This window comes from Stylophora pistillata, chromosome 2 (assembly GCF_964205215.1).
Source record: "Stylophora pistillata chromosome 2, jaStyPist1.2, whole genome shotgun sequence".
Lineage (NCBI taxonomy): Eukaryota > Metazoa > Cnidaria > Anthozoa > Scleractinia > Pocilloporidae > Stylophora > Stylophora pistillata.
In genome coordinates, this window is record NC_142520.1 from 31,286,236 (window position 1) to 31,305,668 (window position 19,433).

Consider the following 19,433-nt stretch of genomic DNA (forward strand, 5'->3'; position numbering starts at 1 on the left):
ATAAACAAGGATAGCTCTTGCAATCAAATATGAGAGGTTTAAAAATATTAGAGCGAAGCGGAAGACAAGTCTGTCAAATTCTTACAGTTCAAAGATGTCAATATCATGACATGTCAAGGGCTTGTCTGATTGGAACTGGTGCTGAAAATTTTCCTGAGTTTGAGGTAAGATCCCTCGCAGTAGCCGTACCTATCGGCCAAAATATTGAAAAACCGCCTGCTTCATTTACTCCGGACTTTCTTTCAGTTTGTTAACACTTAATGCATGGAACTTCGAGTACTAAATGCGTCGCTAATAAAACAATCGGAACAGCTGTGCCTAATAAACATATGAAAGAGATGTTACATACATTTTAAGACGATTTACCCACACACACACATATATATATATAGATACTGCAAAGACGATTATGTCTGGCCACAGTTCGAACGAGAAAGTAAATGTGTTTCTCCTAGATTAAGCTTCCCCCTGGAACAATTGCCCCTGTCCTAGCCATGAAGTTTCAACATTTATGCAAGGGCACTATATTCAGCAGGATCTACGCGATCTTTCCGTTTATTACGTCAACTGGGTGGGTGTGAGAGGGGTGTAGCTCATGGACGCTCCGCATTGAATTGTAAACTCCATCATATACTAGACTTTATCTTTCATTTTTTTTTTTTGGCTTAACTGTTGCAGTTGAGAAAGTTTTTTGAAATGTTTGCGATGATCTTTACTGCTCTTCTATCATGTAAAAGACTTTGGTTTCAAACACAATTCTCACTAATCTACAAATAGATCGTGTTTATGCTAAAGTACCAGTACTTGTTTTATTCATGCTTAACAGGACAACAAGGCAAAGATGGCTGCTGCTGTTCAAGACCTGGAAAGGACTATTTCCAGAATAAAACAAGGTACCAATCGTTAACATTTACAATAGATGAGCTGTGGCCAACTTTGATGCACAGCTCTCAAGGTTCACAGGTACACAATCATTTCTCATGCCTAACTTAGTTGGAAATCAACATTACTTGTTTATGTTGTTGGTGGTCATTAGCATGCTAAATTCAATTTCGATAAAAAGTACAAGATGGTTTCATGTCTGAAGGCATGCTTGTATTTGCAAGGAATTGTTTCTGCATTAAAAAATTTAAAGGCATTTTGAAGAGTTAACCCAAACTTGTCACCAATGCTCCCTCTTCGTTATGGGAGATTTTGGCCAAAGCACATGTACAGTGCTTCTTGTGGATTATTGTAATCTCTCAGTGAGGGCTTTGCAAGCTGATACTCAATGCACTTTCCTTGCCATGTGAGAAAGTTTTCAGCAAGGGTGAGGTAGAATTTTTATCTGCAGGCAAGTGATTCTGATGCTCAAGACATTTGAGTTGGCATGAATGTATGTTTCTTGTATTTCAAAGAAGAAGAACTGGCCGCCAACTCTTTTAGTTGTTTTGTATATCTAAAGGGAAATTTTTTGGAAACTGCTGAAAGATCTTCATCAGTAATTTTTTGGAAGTTATAAGGATATTGATAAAAATCTAGGTAATCAGTTGGTACAGTAGTTGGGAAAGAAGGTAGCTGGGTAGGTGAAGGGTTGGTTTATCGGTAGACTAAGTGTATTTTTGTAGTTCAAATTTTGTAATATTGATTTTTCATTGCCTTAAGTCTACTATAATGGTAATGTAATCTAAGACAAAGGAAAGTAATTAACACTGGATTTAGTTACATTGAATGTAATTTTGTCTAAATAACTTAGAAATTTACTGTTTCAGTTTTAAAACCTGTCAGGTTCAAGAGAAATTCATCTTCTACTTCAACTAAATGAACCAAAGTTTGTTCCAGCAATGTTAATCACATACAAGGTCATTTTCTCAAAGGTGGGGATGAAAAAGCAAGGAAGAGACATACTTCTAAAGGAAAATTGTTACCCAGAGATAGGATATCCTGCTTGTTGGATCCAGGGTATACTTTTGTTTGTTTAAATTTGTTTCTTCTACAGTAAATGGTTTGAACCTGCGGGTAACATGTGATCATATAGTCTGATTATCTGGGCAAGTGTAATCCTAAGATGTACTGTTGTTAGTAGGGGTACTGATGTCTTGATGATGTTTCCTGGAATCTGATGATGACTTTTGCTCAGGTTGTCAGAACATCAGTCATTACTACCAACATCAGTCCTTCTTAAGTCTGTGTATGTGAGCTGAGTTTTTGTGTTGGACCAAACTGGATTCAATGGTTAGAAGTCAAACAAAGAATATTTTAATACTGCACTTTTCACTTGATTTCTAGTTCACCATTTCTGGAGTTGTCTCAGTTGGCTGGACACAAGTTGTATGGTGGTGAAGAGGTCCCTGCTGGGGGGATTATCACTGGTATTGGTAGAGTGTCAGGGTGAGTGGTAAATCATCCAGACCAGAACAATTTTTCATGTTATACCATCATTCTGTTGAGGTTTGTTCTGAAGAGGTTTGTTCTTGAAGAAACATCTTGATGAATATCTTGTGTCTAAAGCCACTTCTAAGACGGTAGCTGAAAATTACCAATTTTTTAAGGACATAGTTAACGACACTATCAAAAAGCATATTCCACAAAAGACTCTTGGTAGTAGATGGAATCTGCCCTGGTTAACCAATACTTTTAGACAACTGATCAGGAAGAAGAAGAGGCTGTACAATAAAGCTAAGAGATCTGGGAATACTTCTGATTGGAAAAATTTTAAAGATCTAAGGAAACTTGTCAAGAAAAAGCTTGCTGATGCACATGATGATTATGTTTCTGAGCTTCTGTCATTTACTGAGGAACCTTCAGGTAAACCAAAAGCTACAAAATGTTTTTGGTCTTATCAATTTAAGATAAAAAAATCACATGATATTGGAGTCACACCACTTAAAGATAATGGATCTGATGTGACTGACAGTCTTGGGAAGGCTAACCTACTAAGTAATCAATTTAAGTCTCTCGTTACACAGGAACAAATTGATAATATACCATCACTTGGCCCTAGCCCTTATCCAGACATTCCATCTTCTGTGTATGATGCATCAGGCATAATCAAGCTACTGGCCAATATCAATCCTAACAAAGCTAATGGTCCTGACCTTATTCCGTGCCGGGTTTTAAAAGAAGCGGCTGCTGAAATTGCACCTTTTCTCCAATTTCTCTACACCCCATCTGTAGCTACTGGTCAACTGCCCGCTGACTGGCTGAAAGCAAATATCACTCCTGTTTTCAAAAAAGGTGATAAACGTCAACCTGCCAACTACCGACCAATTTCATTGACAGCTGTGCCATGTAAAATACTAGAGCATATAATCTTTCATGATATTATGGCCCATCTAGACTCAATGAACATCCTTATTAAATCTCAACATGGCTTTCATAGGAAACTCTCCTGTGAAACCCAGCTAGTCACAACAGTAGAGGAAATTGGAAGAGCCCTTGACAATGGAAATCAATCAGATCTAATCATTATGGATTTCTCCAAGGCATTTGATACTGTCCCACATCAGAGATTAATTAGTAAACTTGACTATTATGGAATAAGGGGTAATCTCAAAAGCTGGATTACTACTTGGCTAATATGTAGAGAACAATCTGTTGTAGTAGATGGAGTATCTTCTCCTGCAGTCCATGTGTCATCTGGTGTTCCCCAGGGGACAGTCCTAGGTCCCCTAATGTTTCTTCTCTATGTAAATGATATTGGGGATAACTGCAATTCTGCTATACGATTATTTGTCGATGATACCATCCTCTATAGTATCATCAAGTCGACTCTGGACGCTGGTCAACTCCTACTTGATCTTTCTACAATTGAATAATGGACAAAAAAATGGCTCATGTAATTTAACCCCAGCAAATGTTTTGTTATGAGAGTTACCAGGAAATCTCATCCAATAATTTTCGATTACAAGCTAATGGGTCATACTTTGGAGTCTGCATCACACTATCCATACCTTGGGGTGGAATTGTCAAGGTCACTAGACTGAAGTCATCATATTGATATAAAGACTAATAAGGCAAACAGAACTTTGGGTTTCTTAAAAAGGAATCTTGGAAAATGTCCTGAATCTATCAAAGAACTGTCATAAAAATCCTTAGTTCGACCGCATCTCGAGTATGCAAGCACAGTCTGGGACCCCTGGAAGGACAAACACGTAAATCAAATTGAAGCTGTTCAAAGAAGATCTGCACGTTTTGTAAAAAATTGTTGGGAGCGTAAACGAGGGACTGTATCAAATCTTCTAAATGATTTGGACTGGCCTCCATTACAGAAAAGAAGAAAGTCTGCACGTTTAACCATGTTCTACAAGATTCTCCATGGCGAAGTCCAGATGGAACTCCCAAATTATATCAAGAGGAAAAACCATCAATTAAGATCATATCATAGGGATAAATTCATAGAAATAAAACCGAACACTGAAATGTATAAGAATTCATTTTATTGTAGAACCATCAAAGACTGGAACTCTTTACCAAATAGTGTTTTAGGAATTGGTAAATTAATTAATTTTAAAGATGCAATTAGAGGAATTTAACCTGTAACATATGTATATATATATATATATATCATTTATCATTACATTTTTTATCTCATTTTGTTAATTATTATAATTGTTATTTTATGTCTTGAGTGATGGCCCCCCTTTGTAAGACTAATAAATGTAGATGTAGATGTAGAGAAAGGTTCCTGGGGACAGACTGATGCTTCTATAATGTTAACATGAAGGCTAATCTGCACAGGACATCAGAATTTGACCCATGTTTACCAGAACAGTCTTTTTGGAGACTATACTAAGTGCAACAATCATAATACACAGTAGACTCGTTTGGGCATGAAGGCTGTTTCCTTGATGGGTCATCAGGAATTTAAATTCCTGAATTGAGTATCTATATAGAGGGTGGCAAAATGTTTATACATGATGTGGGATTAAGCCAAAAATTGATACTTGTAGTGGGATTTTATAGAAAGGCAATTGAAGGCAAGGTGAGAATTGAAGATTTTCCTTTTAAATTCATGTTGCCTGAAATACTGTTAAGGCATATGTGATGCCTATATTTTTTGAAAATTTGTGCATGAAATGGGATCAGGACCCCCCTCCCCCAACCATAATTTTACTACCCTCTGCATACACAATGGAAATGGAATTTTGATCTTTTTCGTGCATATCTGATAGGAAGTATTTGGTTAGTTTTGAGGGACATTTAATGATTTGATTTTAATCTTGTGGTAAGTTTGAGTTTTACATGGTTTTAAAAAACTTTGAGCACTTGACTAATTAAATCGAAAGAGAACAGCCATGTTCTAGTCCTGCTTAACTATCAGCTTTTATCTACTTTTCCATCTTAAATTTATTATGTTTATGATGATATGAGATAAGGCATACTGTGTCTGTGTCTTCATGTTGTAATTAATAACTCATAATTAAAATAACAATATCATTTAATTATTTTTCAGAGTAGAATGTATGATTGTTGCAAATGATGCAACTGTCAAAGGTGGAACATATTACCCAATAACAGTTAAAAAACATGTCAGAGCTCAGGAAATTGCTCGGGAAAACAGGTTACCGTGTGTTTACCTTGGTGAGTTGATTATTAACCATCAAAGGTGGAACATATTACCCAATAACAGTTAAAAACCATGTCAGAGCTCAAGAAATTGCTCGGGAAAACAGTTTACCGTGTGTTTACCTTGGTGAGTTGATTATTAACCATCAAAGGTGGAACATATTACCCAATAACAGTTAAAAAACATCTCAGAGCTCAGGAAATTGCTCGGGAAAACAGTTTACCATGTGTTTACCTTGGTGAGTTGATTATTAACCATCAAAGGTGGAACATATTACCCAATAACAGTTAAAAACCATGTCAGAGCTCAAGAAATTGCTCGGGAAAACAGGTTACCGTGTGTTTACTTTGGTGAGTTGATTATTAACCATCAAATACCTGAGTTAATTTTTTTATCTCTCCTGTTAATCTTGATTCCTCCCTTTACTGATTTTCATTCCCATGAACAATATAGCTCTAAGCCAGGGCAAATCTGATTGTGTTCCATGCATATTCTTCTTAACTGTGTTGGGATGTACTGTATATTTTATATATTGCGGAAGAACTGTTATCAGCAGTTTGTATGATTTTGTATTGGCTAGGGGTGATGGTGTATCTATTTTTAATACCTTCAGTTTGTGACAACTTATTTAAGTCCTTCCTTCCTTTCTTTGACTTTACAGTTGACTCAGGTGGAGCTAATCTTCCAAGGCAGGCTGAAGTGTTTCCTGACAAACTTCATTTTGGCCGAATATTTTACAATCAGGCAACTATGTCTTCCAAGGGAATTGCTCAGGTACACATTCTTGATCCTACTAGTGCTTTTAAGATGAAAAAATGAAATCTACCGTTATTGCTGATTTGAAACATCAAGTCATATTGCTGCTTTTGAGACAGGAATTGTCAATTTGGAGCTGATGCTATTCCTGGTTACCTTTCAGGATTATTGCATGCACTTCACTGCTTTTATTTGTCAATTTTCCTTAAAAAATAAAAAATCAGCTCTTACATATGTATGTTTAAGTTCACAGAGTCATCATGTCCCATAATGACAACATTGTTCAATCCTCAGATAGCGGTAGTCCTTGGCTCTTGTACGGCTGGTGGAGCATATGTGCCTGCTATGGCTGACGAGAGCATCATTGTCAAACAACAGGGGACTATCTTTCTTGGAGGGCCACCTTTAGTGAGTATGCTGGCCTGCTTAAGTACAGCTTATCTTTGGCTTTGGTCAATAATTGACTATAGATCCCAGTTTTGATAATTCATGATATCATGCTTGACCTCCTCCAATAATTGCTTATTGTTTAAAGTATGATGAATGTGAGACAGGGGATGCAACCGAACTGAAAATTAAGGTTAAATAAGCTTGATTTTATAAATTTATTATTGTGATGATATTTTTGTGATTTACCTTTTACCAGGTTAAAGCTGCTACAGGGGAGGAGGTATCTGCTGAAGAGCTGGGTGGGGCTGACTTACACTGCAAGTATGTGCCTATTCCAGCCCTTCTCCATAATTCTACACTATGACTTGTACATGTGAAAACAGGATAAATTAAATCAGAATAGAAAAAGTTATATATCTATGGTCAAAAGTAGTACACATTTGTTTTTACAGTTATTGTTAGTAGTCATGTTAACTTAATTACCATGACTTGATGTCCACTCAGTATTGCTGAAATGGCGGATACATTTAATGCCTTACATACATGACGAGGGTCTGAGATCAGGGCTCCTACAGAGGAAAGATTCCTGTTAACTGAAGGAATTACTAGTAGAATATCTTTAAATAATTTACAAGTTGTTCCAACAACTAGCTTTGGTCAGTCCTGAACCCTTAAGATATGATCAGCTACAGGTTTCTCAGAATATTAGAACACTAGACAATGAATTAGGTGGAACATATGTGAACCTGCGTTTATGTTTTTGTTTTTGTCTGTTGTTGTTGTTGGGCTAAACAAACTGTTAAATGAGTGAACGCCTTATTATGAAATGATTACTGACAATTTGTTTTGTTGGGTAAACTATATATATTTGGGATAAACTTAGCATCCCATCAGGATGGCTTAATAGGTCCCTATGAGTAAGGTAGTATTTTAAGCTCCACCATGGTAAAACTTTGACCTTTTTAATAGTAATAAAATTATTAAAAACTTGTTTGTTGACTCTATAGAACATCTGGTGTGACAGATTACCATGCAGTTGATGATTTTCATGCCCTTCAACAAACTCGACAGTGCATTAAGAATCTCAACTACCAGAAAACTTTACCAGTTCATGTAAGTTATTTTGATTACATGACTCATTTATTGTCATGACTTAAAAGAAAATAAAGAATGAGAATCTTGATACATGAGATGGCTGCAATCAGCTTGTCAATCAATTTCCACTTGACGAGGCTGTTAGAAAAAAACCCAATGTTTCACAATGATAATGAAAACAGTGATGATGATTATGATGATGATGGTGGTGGTGTAGTTTTTTATTAACATATCATATATCTGTATTTGTAAGGTACCGAGAGAACTTCCCAAGGAGCCTCTCTATCCAGCTGATGATCTTTATGGCATTGTAGGCGACAACTTAAAGAAACCTTTTGACGTGAAAGAAGTAAGAACATTTACATGAAGAATGAGATCTCCAGTTGACAGTAAATAACTGGTTCACATGTTTAGTTTAGTTTTGTTTTGTCTTTTTTACCGTTATTTCTGTCACTATTTTCAAGGCTGTGCAGTAGACCTCCAACTGCACAGACTTTCATAATCAGAAATTCCTTGTGAAATCTTCCAAATGACAGAAATGTAGTAACGTTAGCAATACTACACTTTCTTGATCTGTAACTGCTTCTCTTTAGCAACCAACTGCTGTGTAAGATCTTGTACATGACCCAGCTAACAACAGAGTTCTAATATGTAGCTCAGTAGGTTAAGAATCTGACTGTAAGGTCGCAACTGGGTGGCATACAAATCCTTGTGGGTAAATTGCAGTTTTTCTTTTTACAGTCTTACTTTCTTATGCAAGCTACAACAGCGCGCCCAAAGAGGCAGGCATCTCCTCTCTTTACGACAGGAGAGCATCTCTATCGTTTGATCTTTTTAACGACATTGTTCTTGACATTAATCACAAGCTCGCAGGTCTGCTCCCACCTAAAGCTGAGCACCACAGGCAGCTGCGCAGCAATAGGAAGTTTAACGCGCCAGTGGGCAAGACTGATCGTCTTAAAAAATCTTTTGTTGTTAGCCATAGCCTTAGGATGTAAATATATATGTTTAAGTATGTATATTTTCTTAACACAAGATTATCCTAAGTGAAACGTTTTTATTAGATTTGTATATTTTTATTATTAAGATTTTCAAACTATTTTAACTATGAATTTTGTTTCTTGTATATTATACATGTAATTCAGTCTTCAGACTGCAAGGTGTTTCTTTTCAATAAACGATTTATCTATCTATCTTTGTCCTGTGCTTGTGGAAAATGTGTAAGATCTTTTTATAATCAGTGTGGAAGAATCAACCTAACTTATGGGGTGGGGGTGGGGGGGGATACAACAGTTTACAGTCATTAGTTTTTATAACCAACCACTCCTGTAAAATTTTAGTACATTAGTTTTCCTTGTGGTTCTTGCCCACTAGGTTATTGCAAGGATTGTTGATGGAAGTCAATTTGATGAATTTAAAGCCATGTATGGGGACACTTTAGTGACAGGTGTGAGATACACATGTAGTTGATGTTCTACTGTTTACATGATTTATTATCATTATCAATATCATTGTTGCTTTACTTGGAGAGGAACTTAAGCTATTGTGAACAAAGTGCTCATGGTATCCACAATTGTGAACTTAGAGTTTGATATTGATGAAGGCATAGCCATAATTATATACAGGGATGAAATACTATGTTAACTTCAAGTTCATTTCCATATGGTCTATTTATGTCTGTTTTTATTTTTGCTTTGTTTTCTTTTTTTTGGAAAGGTTTTGCCCAAATTCATGGCTATCCTGTAGGAATCATTGGAAACAATGGAGTTTTGTTTTCTGAATCAGCCCTCAAGGGAGCACACTTCATACAGCTCTGTTGTCAGCGAAAAATTCCCTTGCTTTTTTTGCAAAATATAACAGGTGAATATGTCAGAGTCAGGGCACTGTTCATTTAGAATTTTCGGGCAGCTAGTTACATTCATCTGGTATACTGATGTTAGTATACCAGACAGGAACTCAAAAATAATTTGTCTACCAATATACTGAAATATGGTCAGAAATAATATATAACATATTCAGAGGACTGAATAAATTATGTTATAAGGCGCTTAGCTCAGCCTATTCTTCATCCACGTTAAGTGAAAAAATGTTTAATTTTAGGTTTTATGGTTGGTAAAGATTACGAGGCTGGTGGCATTGCCAAAAACGGAGCAAAAATGGTAACTGCTGTGTCGTGTGCACAAGTACCAAAGATAACTGTCATTATAGGTGGCAGTTTTGGGGCTGGAAATTATGGAATGTGTGGGCGGGCTTACAGGTAAGGCTGAAGAAAATCTTCTAGTAACAGAAAGGTTCAATAACAACACTGGCTGCAACATGTCGTGCCTTCACAACTGCAAAAATATTGGTCGAAATAAATCTACAAAAATTTGTCAAATGTGAAAGAAAGGTGACTATTGTCTTTTTAATGAATTGGCCCTGAGGCCCCCTGAGGAATCAAACCCTTGTTCTTCGGATTCCGCCATCGACGTTCTACCACTGGCCTGCAGGGATCTCTAGGAGCTAGGTTCTAACAGTTACTGTTATGGTGTTGTGGTTATCAGATAACTCTTTATGTGTCATAGGAAAATCACTCAGAGAAACGTTTCCACCTGAGAAGTTCCTTTAGTTATGACGCTGCTTAGAAAACTATTGTAATTATTGTGATATTTTCAAGTATTACGTTTCGTGAAAAGATTTAGGAACAGGTCAAAATAATCCTTTTTGAGAGGCAAAATGTTAAAAGAAAAAGTAAAAAAAAACTTATTAAAAAAACTTGCTGAACAAACTGCTCTCGCCGAGTACTTGTGTGTACTTGTAATAAGGGCCAGAGAGGAGAAGAGTTGGTCGATTGATGTCATAACCTGTTCTTGCGATGTCTAGTAACTGTGAGTACATGATGTTTTTTAGTCCCCGTTTTCTGTACATGTGGCCAAATGCTCGTATTTCAGTGATGGGAGGTGAACAGGCAGGAACCGTACTGGCCACTATCACTAGAGACCAGAGGGCAAGAGAAGGAAAACAGGTTGGTTTATTGTCTGCTTCAAACAAAAAGTTAAGTTGATTCCTCAGGAAAAAAAAAAAATCATCGAACAATTTTTCTTTAAAACTTTCCTTAAATGTTCCTCACCAACTTCTGTTTCAAAAAATTCAGTAAAACAGATTGTTTACCGTGCTTGTTTAAGAGATATACTAAGCCACACTTATCCCATTTATGCCTGTACTGGCACTAATCACGCGCGTCATTTCATTGGTTCACGGTACATTTTGCGATAGCTGGGAGCAAGGGGTTTTTACAGTGACACTTGAAAAGAGCTTGAAACTTGACAGGTAGAAAGTCTCGAACGTATAGAACAATTTGATTTATATTTTGTGGGAAAATCACGCAATTTTAAACGACATCGACTGAAAGCGTAACTCGAGTCGTTTGCTTTCAAGGTCATAATTTGCATCCTCGAGTAACGGCCTTTGGACACGCTTTTAGCTGTATCTTTTTTCCCCTTCGATGAATTTTTTTCAAATTTCTCCAATTTAAAGGGGATAATTTGTACACCATAATTATGCAATAAAAAGTATTGGTCACCGTGTTCGTTAAAGGGCTAAGGACCATCGCACCTCTTTAAGTCCTTTACTTGGTCATTGATTGAAAAACAATACCCTGTTCTCGAAATGCGCAGGTGCAATACTGATGAATCACCTTAAGCTCAACACCGGCGGTAAAAGCGCCACGAATTTCGACTATTTTTGTGGGTCCAACTGTTGTGTCGGCTCTTTTTCTGTTTATCAGTGAACGCGATCAAATTTTATTTGTTGATCTCATTGAAGTTGTAAACTGCTAGGAATGGCTGAGACACCCGAGGGACGTTTGATTCGCAGATCTCGTGGTTTTATCTCTATTGCTAACTAAACTTAATTGTGCTTTTCGCCGTACAGTTGACAGCAGAAGAAGAAAAACAAATTAAAGCTCCAATAATCTCGAGGTTTGAAGAAGAAGGCCATCCTTACTTTTCGTCCGCCAGGTAGTTATGCACTCTAGGAAGTTTACAATTCAATTCAATTCAATTTAGCAAGGCTTTTCCCAAGCTCCGAGGCTTGGGGAGTTAAAAAAGATTAATTAATTATTCATCCCTCAACCTCGATGTGATTCTGTTTGTTTCTTATCTTTCTTTTGTAGATTATGGGATGACGGTGTAATTGATCCAATAGACACACGGACAGTCCTGGGACTCAGTTTAAGTGCAGCCTTGAATGCACCAATCGGTGATCCTAAATTTGGCGTGTTCAGAATGTGATAAGAAATGCTACTTAGAACCAGGCTGGCTCTTCACGGGATCTACTAACAGTGTCTCCACACAGTGAATTCGCTTCTTTGTCGGACCGGCCTGAAACATTCTCCAAATATTGGTTTATTGACTGCTGGATTCTCTTCATTCCAGAAAAAACCTTGAAAAGCTTAATGTCATCGTTCGTACCAAGTGCCTATGCATACACAATATATAAGAAACTTCATAAGGATTCTACACAAAGAACTTTGGAAAAAATATGGGCGTGGCCTTCAGAACCTCTTAAAACTCAGGGTCTTTGTGCCCTAATCTGCTCAAACATCGACTGAATAGTATTTTGATTAAATGTCACACTCTATTTTTTTTTACCAACAAAAAAACAAAGTAAACTCGCTGAAAAAGATTCAAATTGTAACAGTACTCCATATTTAATGTTGCTTTTCTAAGTTAAATGATAAATGTAAGAAATATTTTTTGATAAGGATGTGGAATTTGAATTTAAAAAAGTACGAAAAAAAAAATAGATGAATTACTCACCTCACGACGAAAAGACTGCTTTCACTCCAGGATACGACCTCGCGAGCCTTTCTCAACAAATTATTACTTGTCTGAGGTCTGCCTTTGTTTTAGGACAGCAACGCACTTCCCTTTCGCTTTATATTTATCATCTTTTCAGCCTTCGTGTAGTCGTAGCCCCCCCCCCCCCAAAGGAGAAATGGTTCTCCTTGGGAGGGAGGTAGGGGGAGTGGGGGCTACATGTAGGCTCCATCATGGAGAATCATGCTAGGATATTTTTGTGGTACCAAACGTTTTCATTTACTGAGACTACTTTAAAATCGATAAAGTTCAGTAGCATTTATGAATTCGGCTTTTTTTTTTACGTAACTCTAATAGATCTCTTTTGAAGAAGAGTTGAAAGTTTTATGTCCTTGATTCAAAAGGGGATTGTGATAATTTTTGTGTTGGCTGTTGTACTTCAGTTTTTTATGCAGCATTTAAAATAACTGAGATACTACGAGTGCCCTGATTGGTGAAAAAGCTATAGTATGTTAAACTGGTAAACCCATAGTAATTTTACAAAGCAGTAGAGCACGCGCTTTCTGTCGGTTTACTGGGATAGTAATGCACTTGGGATGAGGGGAGAAGACTACAAAAGTTTGAGAAGAACCAGCCGGAGGCGCGTTATCTACAATCATTTCTAGTGTTCACCCAATATCCCAAGTGGGTAAGCTGATAGAAAGCGTGGTGTCTTGCTTAATTAATTATATATTCGAAGATATGTGAATAGTGTGACCATTATGAACAAGTGGTGTTTTAAAAGATCTTGACCACATTTTGTAGGGTGATTTGATTAAGTTCTCTGGGAAAGAGCTTCTTAGAACTCGGCAAGAAGAGGCAAGGCACGTGCCGCGACACGCAACTGTGTGCAGGTTCTAGTAAGAGAAGTTTGGGGCGGACAGCCTGCACCTCATGCCGCGACACGCAACTGTGTGCAGGTTCTGGTAAGAGGAGTCTGGGGCGGACAGCCTGCACCTCATGCCGCGACACGCAACTGTGTGCAGGTTCTGGTAAGAGGAGTCTGGGGCGGACAGCCTGCACCTCATGCCGCGACACGCAACTGTGTGCAGGTTGTGGTAAGAGGAGTCTGGGGGGGACAGCCTGCACCTCGTGCCGCGACACGCAACTGTGTGCAGGTTCTGGTAAGAGGGGTCTGGGGCGGACAGCCTGCACCTCGTGCCGCGACACGCAACTGTGTGCAGGTTCTGGTAAGAGAAGTTTGGGGCGGACAGCCTGCACCTCATGCCGCGACACGCAACTGTGTGCAGGTTCTGGTAAGAGAGAAGTTTGGGGCGGACAGCCTGCACCTCATGCCGCGACACGCAACTGTGTGCAGGTTCTGATAAGAGGAGTCTGGGGCGGACAGCCTGCACCTCATGCAGCCGTCAGTTTTGAGTTAATCAAGTAATCTCTCACATTTATTTGAGCCTTTCTGATGACTCTTTACTCGTGGGATTCGTAGTTTACACAGAGGTGCCAGACTGCAGATATCTGTTTATTCGTGTGCTCGCAAAGTACGGGACTTACTACTGGAGAACAGAGTTTGTTTGATGCGCCTGCTTAATGTAGTTACCGCTGTAAGCCGGGAAATTTTAAATTATGAAACAAAAATAAACGGAAAGAAGGAAAACAGCACCTAATACCCATTTAGAAGCGATTTCAATGATTTGATTGTTTGAACAATGGACAATTTATGCCTTCCTTAATTGAGAAAGTGCTAATCATTGGGCAACCTCAAATCTGTCTCACACGAATTCCGTTAAATCCAAGGTAGTTTCATTTTAGCATTTCAGAAATGTTTTTGGTTCCTTTCTTTTGTCTTAAGGATCATTTCAGAGGCGACAGAAAACCTTAAATCTCGCAACGGTTGCTGTGATGGCTTTGGTCACTATGGTAATGATATTAAAAGAGATTTATGGCTCATTGTTGTTTTCTTAAATAACTTGTATGAAAATCAATTATCTTAGGTAAAGAGAGTTAAGAAGATTTTTACTTGGAATGCAAAAGGTTAATCAGATCACTCTGGTCGATGAAAGTTGATACAAAGTTATTTATCCAAAGAATTATTTGAGAAATGACCGTATGGCTTCCAAATACAGTTCACGAAGTGGAGAGAGAAACGAAAAGTCCAGGGCTTTACTTCCTTGCATAGACGAAAACGAATTTTTAAACCAATCCACATCGTATGTAAGAGGTTCGATACCAAAGAGTCCATGGAAACGAAGGATCCGCGTCAACTCAGAGCCATATGTCATCGACAATTCTGAGGTGAAGGGCTCCGTTGCCACCGTGAGAAGCGGTGAAGATGCTGTAGACGATGCCACCAAAGCTGGCAAATTTTCATGTAATCAGAAAAAGTTAGCAAGACGGGCGACACTACCAGTTAAATATGTTTCACCAAACAAGGACAGTTTGCTGAGCAATGCAAAGACGACAAGATCTAGGAACGCGACAGTGAAGGTCAAATCAAAGGCGCCTTCACCAGACGTCCTTGATCTTAGTAACGAAGATGTTGTACATGAGTTAACGAGAAGATTGTACGTATCACTTGGCGTCTCAGACAAAACTCCCTGCCAACAACTTGAAATTGATCAAACTGATTCTAAAGTGGAGGCATCATCCAAACAGACAAGAAATAAAAACGCGTGTGCGATGACGGAAAAGTCCTCCGAAAGGCTACCTTACGTCAGCAAAATCACTTCAAACTTAGAGGTGTTCTACTCAAAGCCTGCCAGTTGGAAAACCTTGATTAATAGTAGGCACTTGTGTCCAAAAACACGAACTAAACGATGCTCGGCTTTTCAAGCCAAGGAAAATAAACCAGTCAAAGAAAAACCGATGCTGCAAAGCAATGAACATCAGTTAACTTGGCCTTTGAAACGGAGTTTTGATTTCACTGGTCAGTCAACATCGGTAAGGCGCGAGAGAGGCCTCAGTGAACCGTTCTTTGCTTTTATTTCTCACTCACATTCTCGGGATATGTTCAGGAGATCATACGACTCACACAAATCGGTCACGTTCGCTGAGTAGCGATCCAATCGAATGTCATTATTTGGAAATTCATTGTTTTTGACTAGATTGCCAGGTGTGCAGTTGAAAAAAAGAATGTGAACGCCGCATTTTATAAGTATAATCTATTATGTTATTTCTGTCTTTGATTATTTGATAAAGAGAGCATTGTATTTTTCTGGAACAGCAAGTTAGATAATAATTTCAGTTTGCAATTGTTGATATTTTTCAAAAGAGTGGACCAGGCAAAAATTTCTGAGAAGGTATTTTCAAACGTTAGCGATACAAATATATATTCATATGATACACGATCCTCGCAGTAGATAGCGCTATTTAAGCAATAGCGAAAATCAGACCTGTAAAAGATCAGGCCTGTACGGGATTCGAACCACTGACCTCTGCGATACTAGTGCAGCGCTCTACCAATTGAGCTAACAAGCCAACTGGGAGCAGGCCGTTGAGTTGATTCGTAATAAACCCGTGAAAGTGATAAATCAGACACAATGAAATATATGAACTTCATATATTTCATTGTGTCTGACAAATATATATTGTTTAAAACTAGTGTTTGATTCTTTTTCAACGATCAAAAGTAAAAATATTAAGACATCACTTGATGGCATAGTTTACTTTGCTAGTTATTCCGTACTGGGAGAAGAGTTTTACCACATATGAAGATGAATTATTCCACTTGTTGGTTATAAGATGGTAGATAGGCAGGGAGACTGGAGCGGCCGAGTTGGCTATAATCATCTCATATCCAACAAGCGCGAATGGAATAATTATGTTGTTAAAAACGCACCAAAATATAGATAGATCTTCCCAACTTTATTTCGCAAGAACAAACGGAATGTTACAATCAGCAAAAGCACTTTCGGTTTAAGGTGGCTCGTATTGGTTTCCTCGCGCGAAAAAAGAAGAACTCAAGTAAAGGATAATCTACCTGAAGTGGAAGAAGACTTTGAAACTTCAAGGAAAATAATATGATATAGCCAGAAGTCATGTGTAGGATTTTTAAGATGAGCCTGGGAGGCTGTCTTTGACGGCTGTTTAATGATTTTCTTAGCAGTAAACGTCTGTAAACATCAGATCGTAGGTGCTCGCTCGAGCACGCGCAATTGTCAGCGGTAGCTAAAACAGATCATGTGCAAATTTTCTGAAATTCCGCCCCGTAGAATTTTTTAAAAATCTTTGTACACTTTCCCTTTCAAGTGCCAAAAGCAATCACTGAAAAAAATCACGGGGTCACCGAGTTAGTTTTCGAATTAAAAAGCCACAAGCTAAAAAATGTGTCTTAATACGCCTATGAAAGCGTTGCCATGGAAACTGCTAGTTTCGAAATGACACCTATTTTTGGATAACCAATGATTACATAATTCAACCATGTAAAAGTGTTCAACTAGCCTTGGTCAGTCTTTTTGTTGTATTCTTTCAAAGTTACAAACCATCAAAAAGATGAAAACCGGTACGAGCCACCTTAACTCGTCTTCACGCGCGCGCATTGTATGATGGCTCATAACCCATAATAGCTTAGCCAATGTATTGCACTATCCAATAGCCCAGTGTTTGATAACATATATTAGTGTTTATTATCCAACTACACCTAGACGAGTACAAATGACGCCATAGACGAGTACAAATATCACGCGGTATTTGTACTCGTCTATTGTAGAGTACCGGTTAAACAGGTTTTCTCGCATCGCGCAAGCGAAAAATTGGATTGTAGTTACGAAAAAAAAAACAAATGGCGGACAATTTGAATCATATTTCCGATGACGAAGAGTCAGAATGGCTGGCAAATATAGATCCAAGTTCATTAGATGAATCGAACGAAGAAAAACAGCTTGACGACCAGAAAATTTCTTCATTTAATAAAGAAAATAGAAACAGCAACACAACAACGCGCCAATTCCGTTCCGCTTCGCATACTTCTGTCACGCACTCCCCGTAAATAAATATCCGCGAAATTCGCCCGCACTGAAATAACAGTTTGGCGTGTTGGATAATAAATAACTTATTAGACGTTTTGTTGTGTAGTATCGCTGAGTATTTTTACTCTTTATTTGTATTTTGACGTTATTTGTTATTTTGACGAGCATAAAATACGGCACAACCCGTAAAAATATTCAGCGATACTACACAACAAAACGTCTAATAAGATATATATACTCAAACAATGGATAGCGTTAAAGGTGTGTTCTGATTGGCTTCTCAAACTCTCAATATTCCCTGCTATTCACTTCTGAGCAACTAGCGCGGGACTTGCGCTCGAAAATATTGTTACAGTAACAGTTGCAGGAATAAATTAGTCAAAATTATATCTTTGTGCTATATTATCTCGGTATTTTAGTATGTACCAAAAAAATATCCCGTACGCTATTCTCGTACTCAGAGCGAACCTGTGTTTAGCGTCTGGGTACGAGATTATGATGATATCCATCAAGTATTGTCGCTCGCGCACGGTTGGCTTAAACGCATCACGTGATCGAAAACTGAGGAATATCCGAGGATCTACCCTAAGCGATATTCCCCGATTTTCAAAGCTTGTTTCTGCCGCGACAAAGGCCTTCTTTTAGGATTCAAACCAAGAGGAGATAGAGCGTTAAGCCATTGTTACAGAAGAAGATTCTCATTATTTCTTAATGACAATGTACCAGAAAACACAGAAAAGTAAACTTCTCACGCAGCAAACACTAAGCTGTTCGTTGACATCTTTTCCGTGCGTTTCAAAAATATTTCACGGATAATAAACACAGTAGCCTCCATTAGGCGAGAGAAAATACTCGTATATTTGTCCTTGGGCACTGTGTTCCGTGTTTCCAATTTTCCTCGAGCTGTGCTCTCGGAAATCGGATTTCGTCTCGGGACAGATAATTGGGGCCTTTAGCAAAGAGACTTCTCAGGACGGCGACGGCGTCCGGAAGGGAAATTTTATTTCCATTTGAGGTCGTACATTTGGCGCGAAGTCGTCTAGGCCCGGCGCCGACCTCAAAAGGCTTATTTTCACGGTGTGTAGAAAACGTGAGTAGATACGAGGCTTTGTCCGCCCAAAATAGTTTTTTTTTTTTTCTGGCCTTTTAGTTTTCAAAACTTGAGAGAACACCTCGTGATTTACTTGAATAGCTTTTGGCATAAAAACTATTTTATTCATTGTATTTTACGTATGATGTGCGACCTCGCAGTAGATAGCGCTATTTATGCAATAGCGAAAATCAGACCTGAAAAAAATCAGGCCTGTACGGGACTCGAACCACTGACCTCTGCGATACTAGTGCAGCGCTCTACCAATTTAGCTAACAAGCCAACTGGGAGTAGGCCGTTGTTGATTCGTAATAAACCCGTGAAAGTGATAAATGAGATGCAATGAATATATGAAGTTCATATATTTTGACCTCTGCACTAGTATCGCAGAGGTCAGTGGTTCGAGTCCCGTACAGGCCTGATTTTTTTCAGGTCTGATTTTCGCTATTGCATAAATAGCGCTATCTCCTGCGAGGATCGCACATCATAAGTATCTAATACCGCAGTTCAAAATATATGAACTTCATATATTCATTGCATCTCATTGTATTTTAAAAGGACAGCTGTTGACTCAGACTGACTATGGAGGCATCTGATCAAGTGTAGAAAAATATTCGTGCATATTTTCGCGCCAAGTGGAGGCTATCGTGTAACGATAGCCTCCATCATATATAGTGCAAATTTACATACTCGAATTAAAAGCGAGGCTTGGAGAACAAATTTTACTACCGAAAGAGTAAAAGAAAACTTCTAAATGAACACGGCAGAAATGATAATCAGTCACCAATCAACAA

The 19,433-nt window shown here is 38.2% G+C and overlaps 1 protein-coding gene and 1 pseudogene across 1 annotated transcript; both read left to right on the forward strand.

The window, feature by feature from the left end:
* Positions 1-29: 29 nt before the first annotated feature.
* Positions 30-14,530, forward strand: LOC111328057 (methylcrotonoyl-CoA carboxylase beta chain, mitochondrial). The gene is made up of 16 exons (XM_088747758.1): positions 30-164; positions 827-893; positions 1,857-1,941; positions 2,269-2,370; positions 5,435-5,562; positions 6,210-6,322; positions 6,599-6,712; positions 6,951-7,015; positions 7,702-7,807; positions 8,043-8,138; positions 9,164-9,236; positions 9,506-9,649; positions 9,890-10,046; positions 10,679-10,793; positions 11,702-11,787; positions 11,943-14,530. Exons 1-16 carry the CDS (start codon positions 30-32, stop codon positions 12,058-12,060), a joined length of 1,704 nt encoding a protein of 567 aa, XP_088603884.1. The 3' UTR covers positions 12,061-14,530.
* LOC148738316 (uncharacterized) lies at positions 3,846-4,514 on the forward strand (annotated as a pseudogene).
* Positions 14,531-19,433: the final 4,903 nt, after the last annotated feature.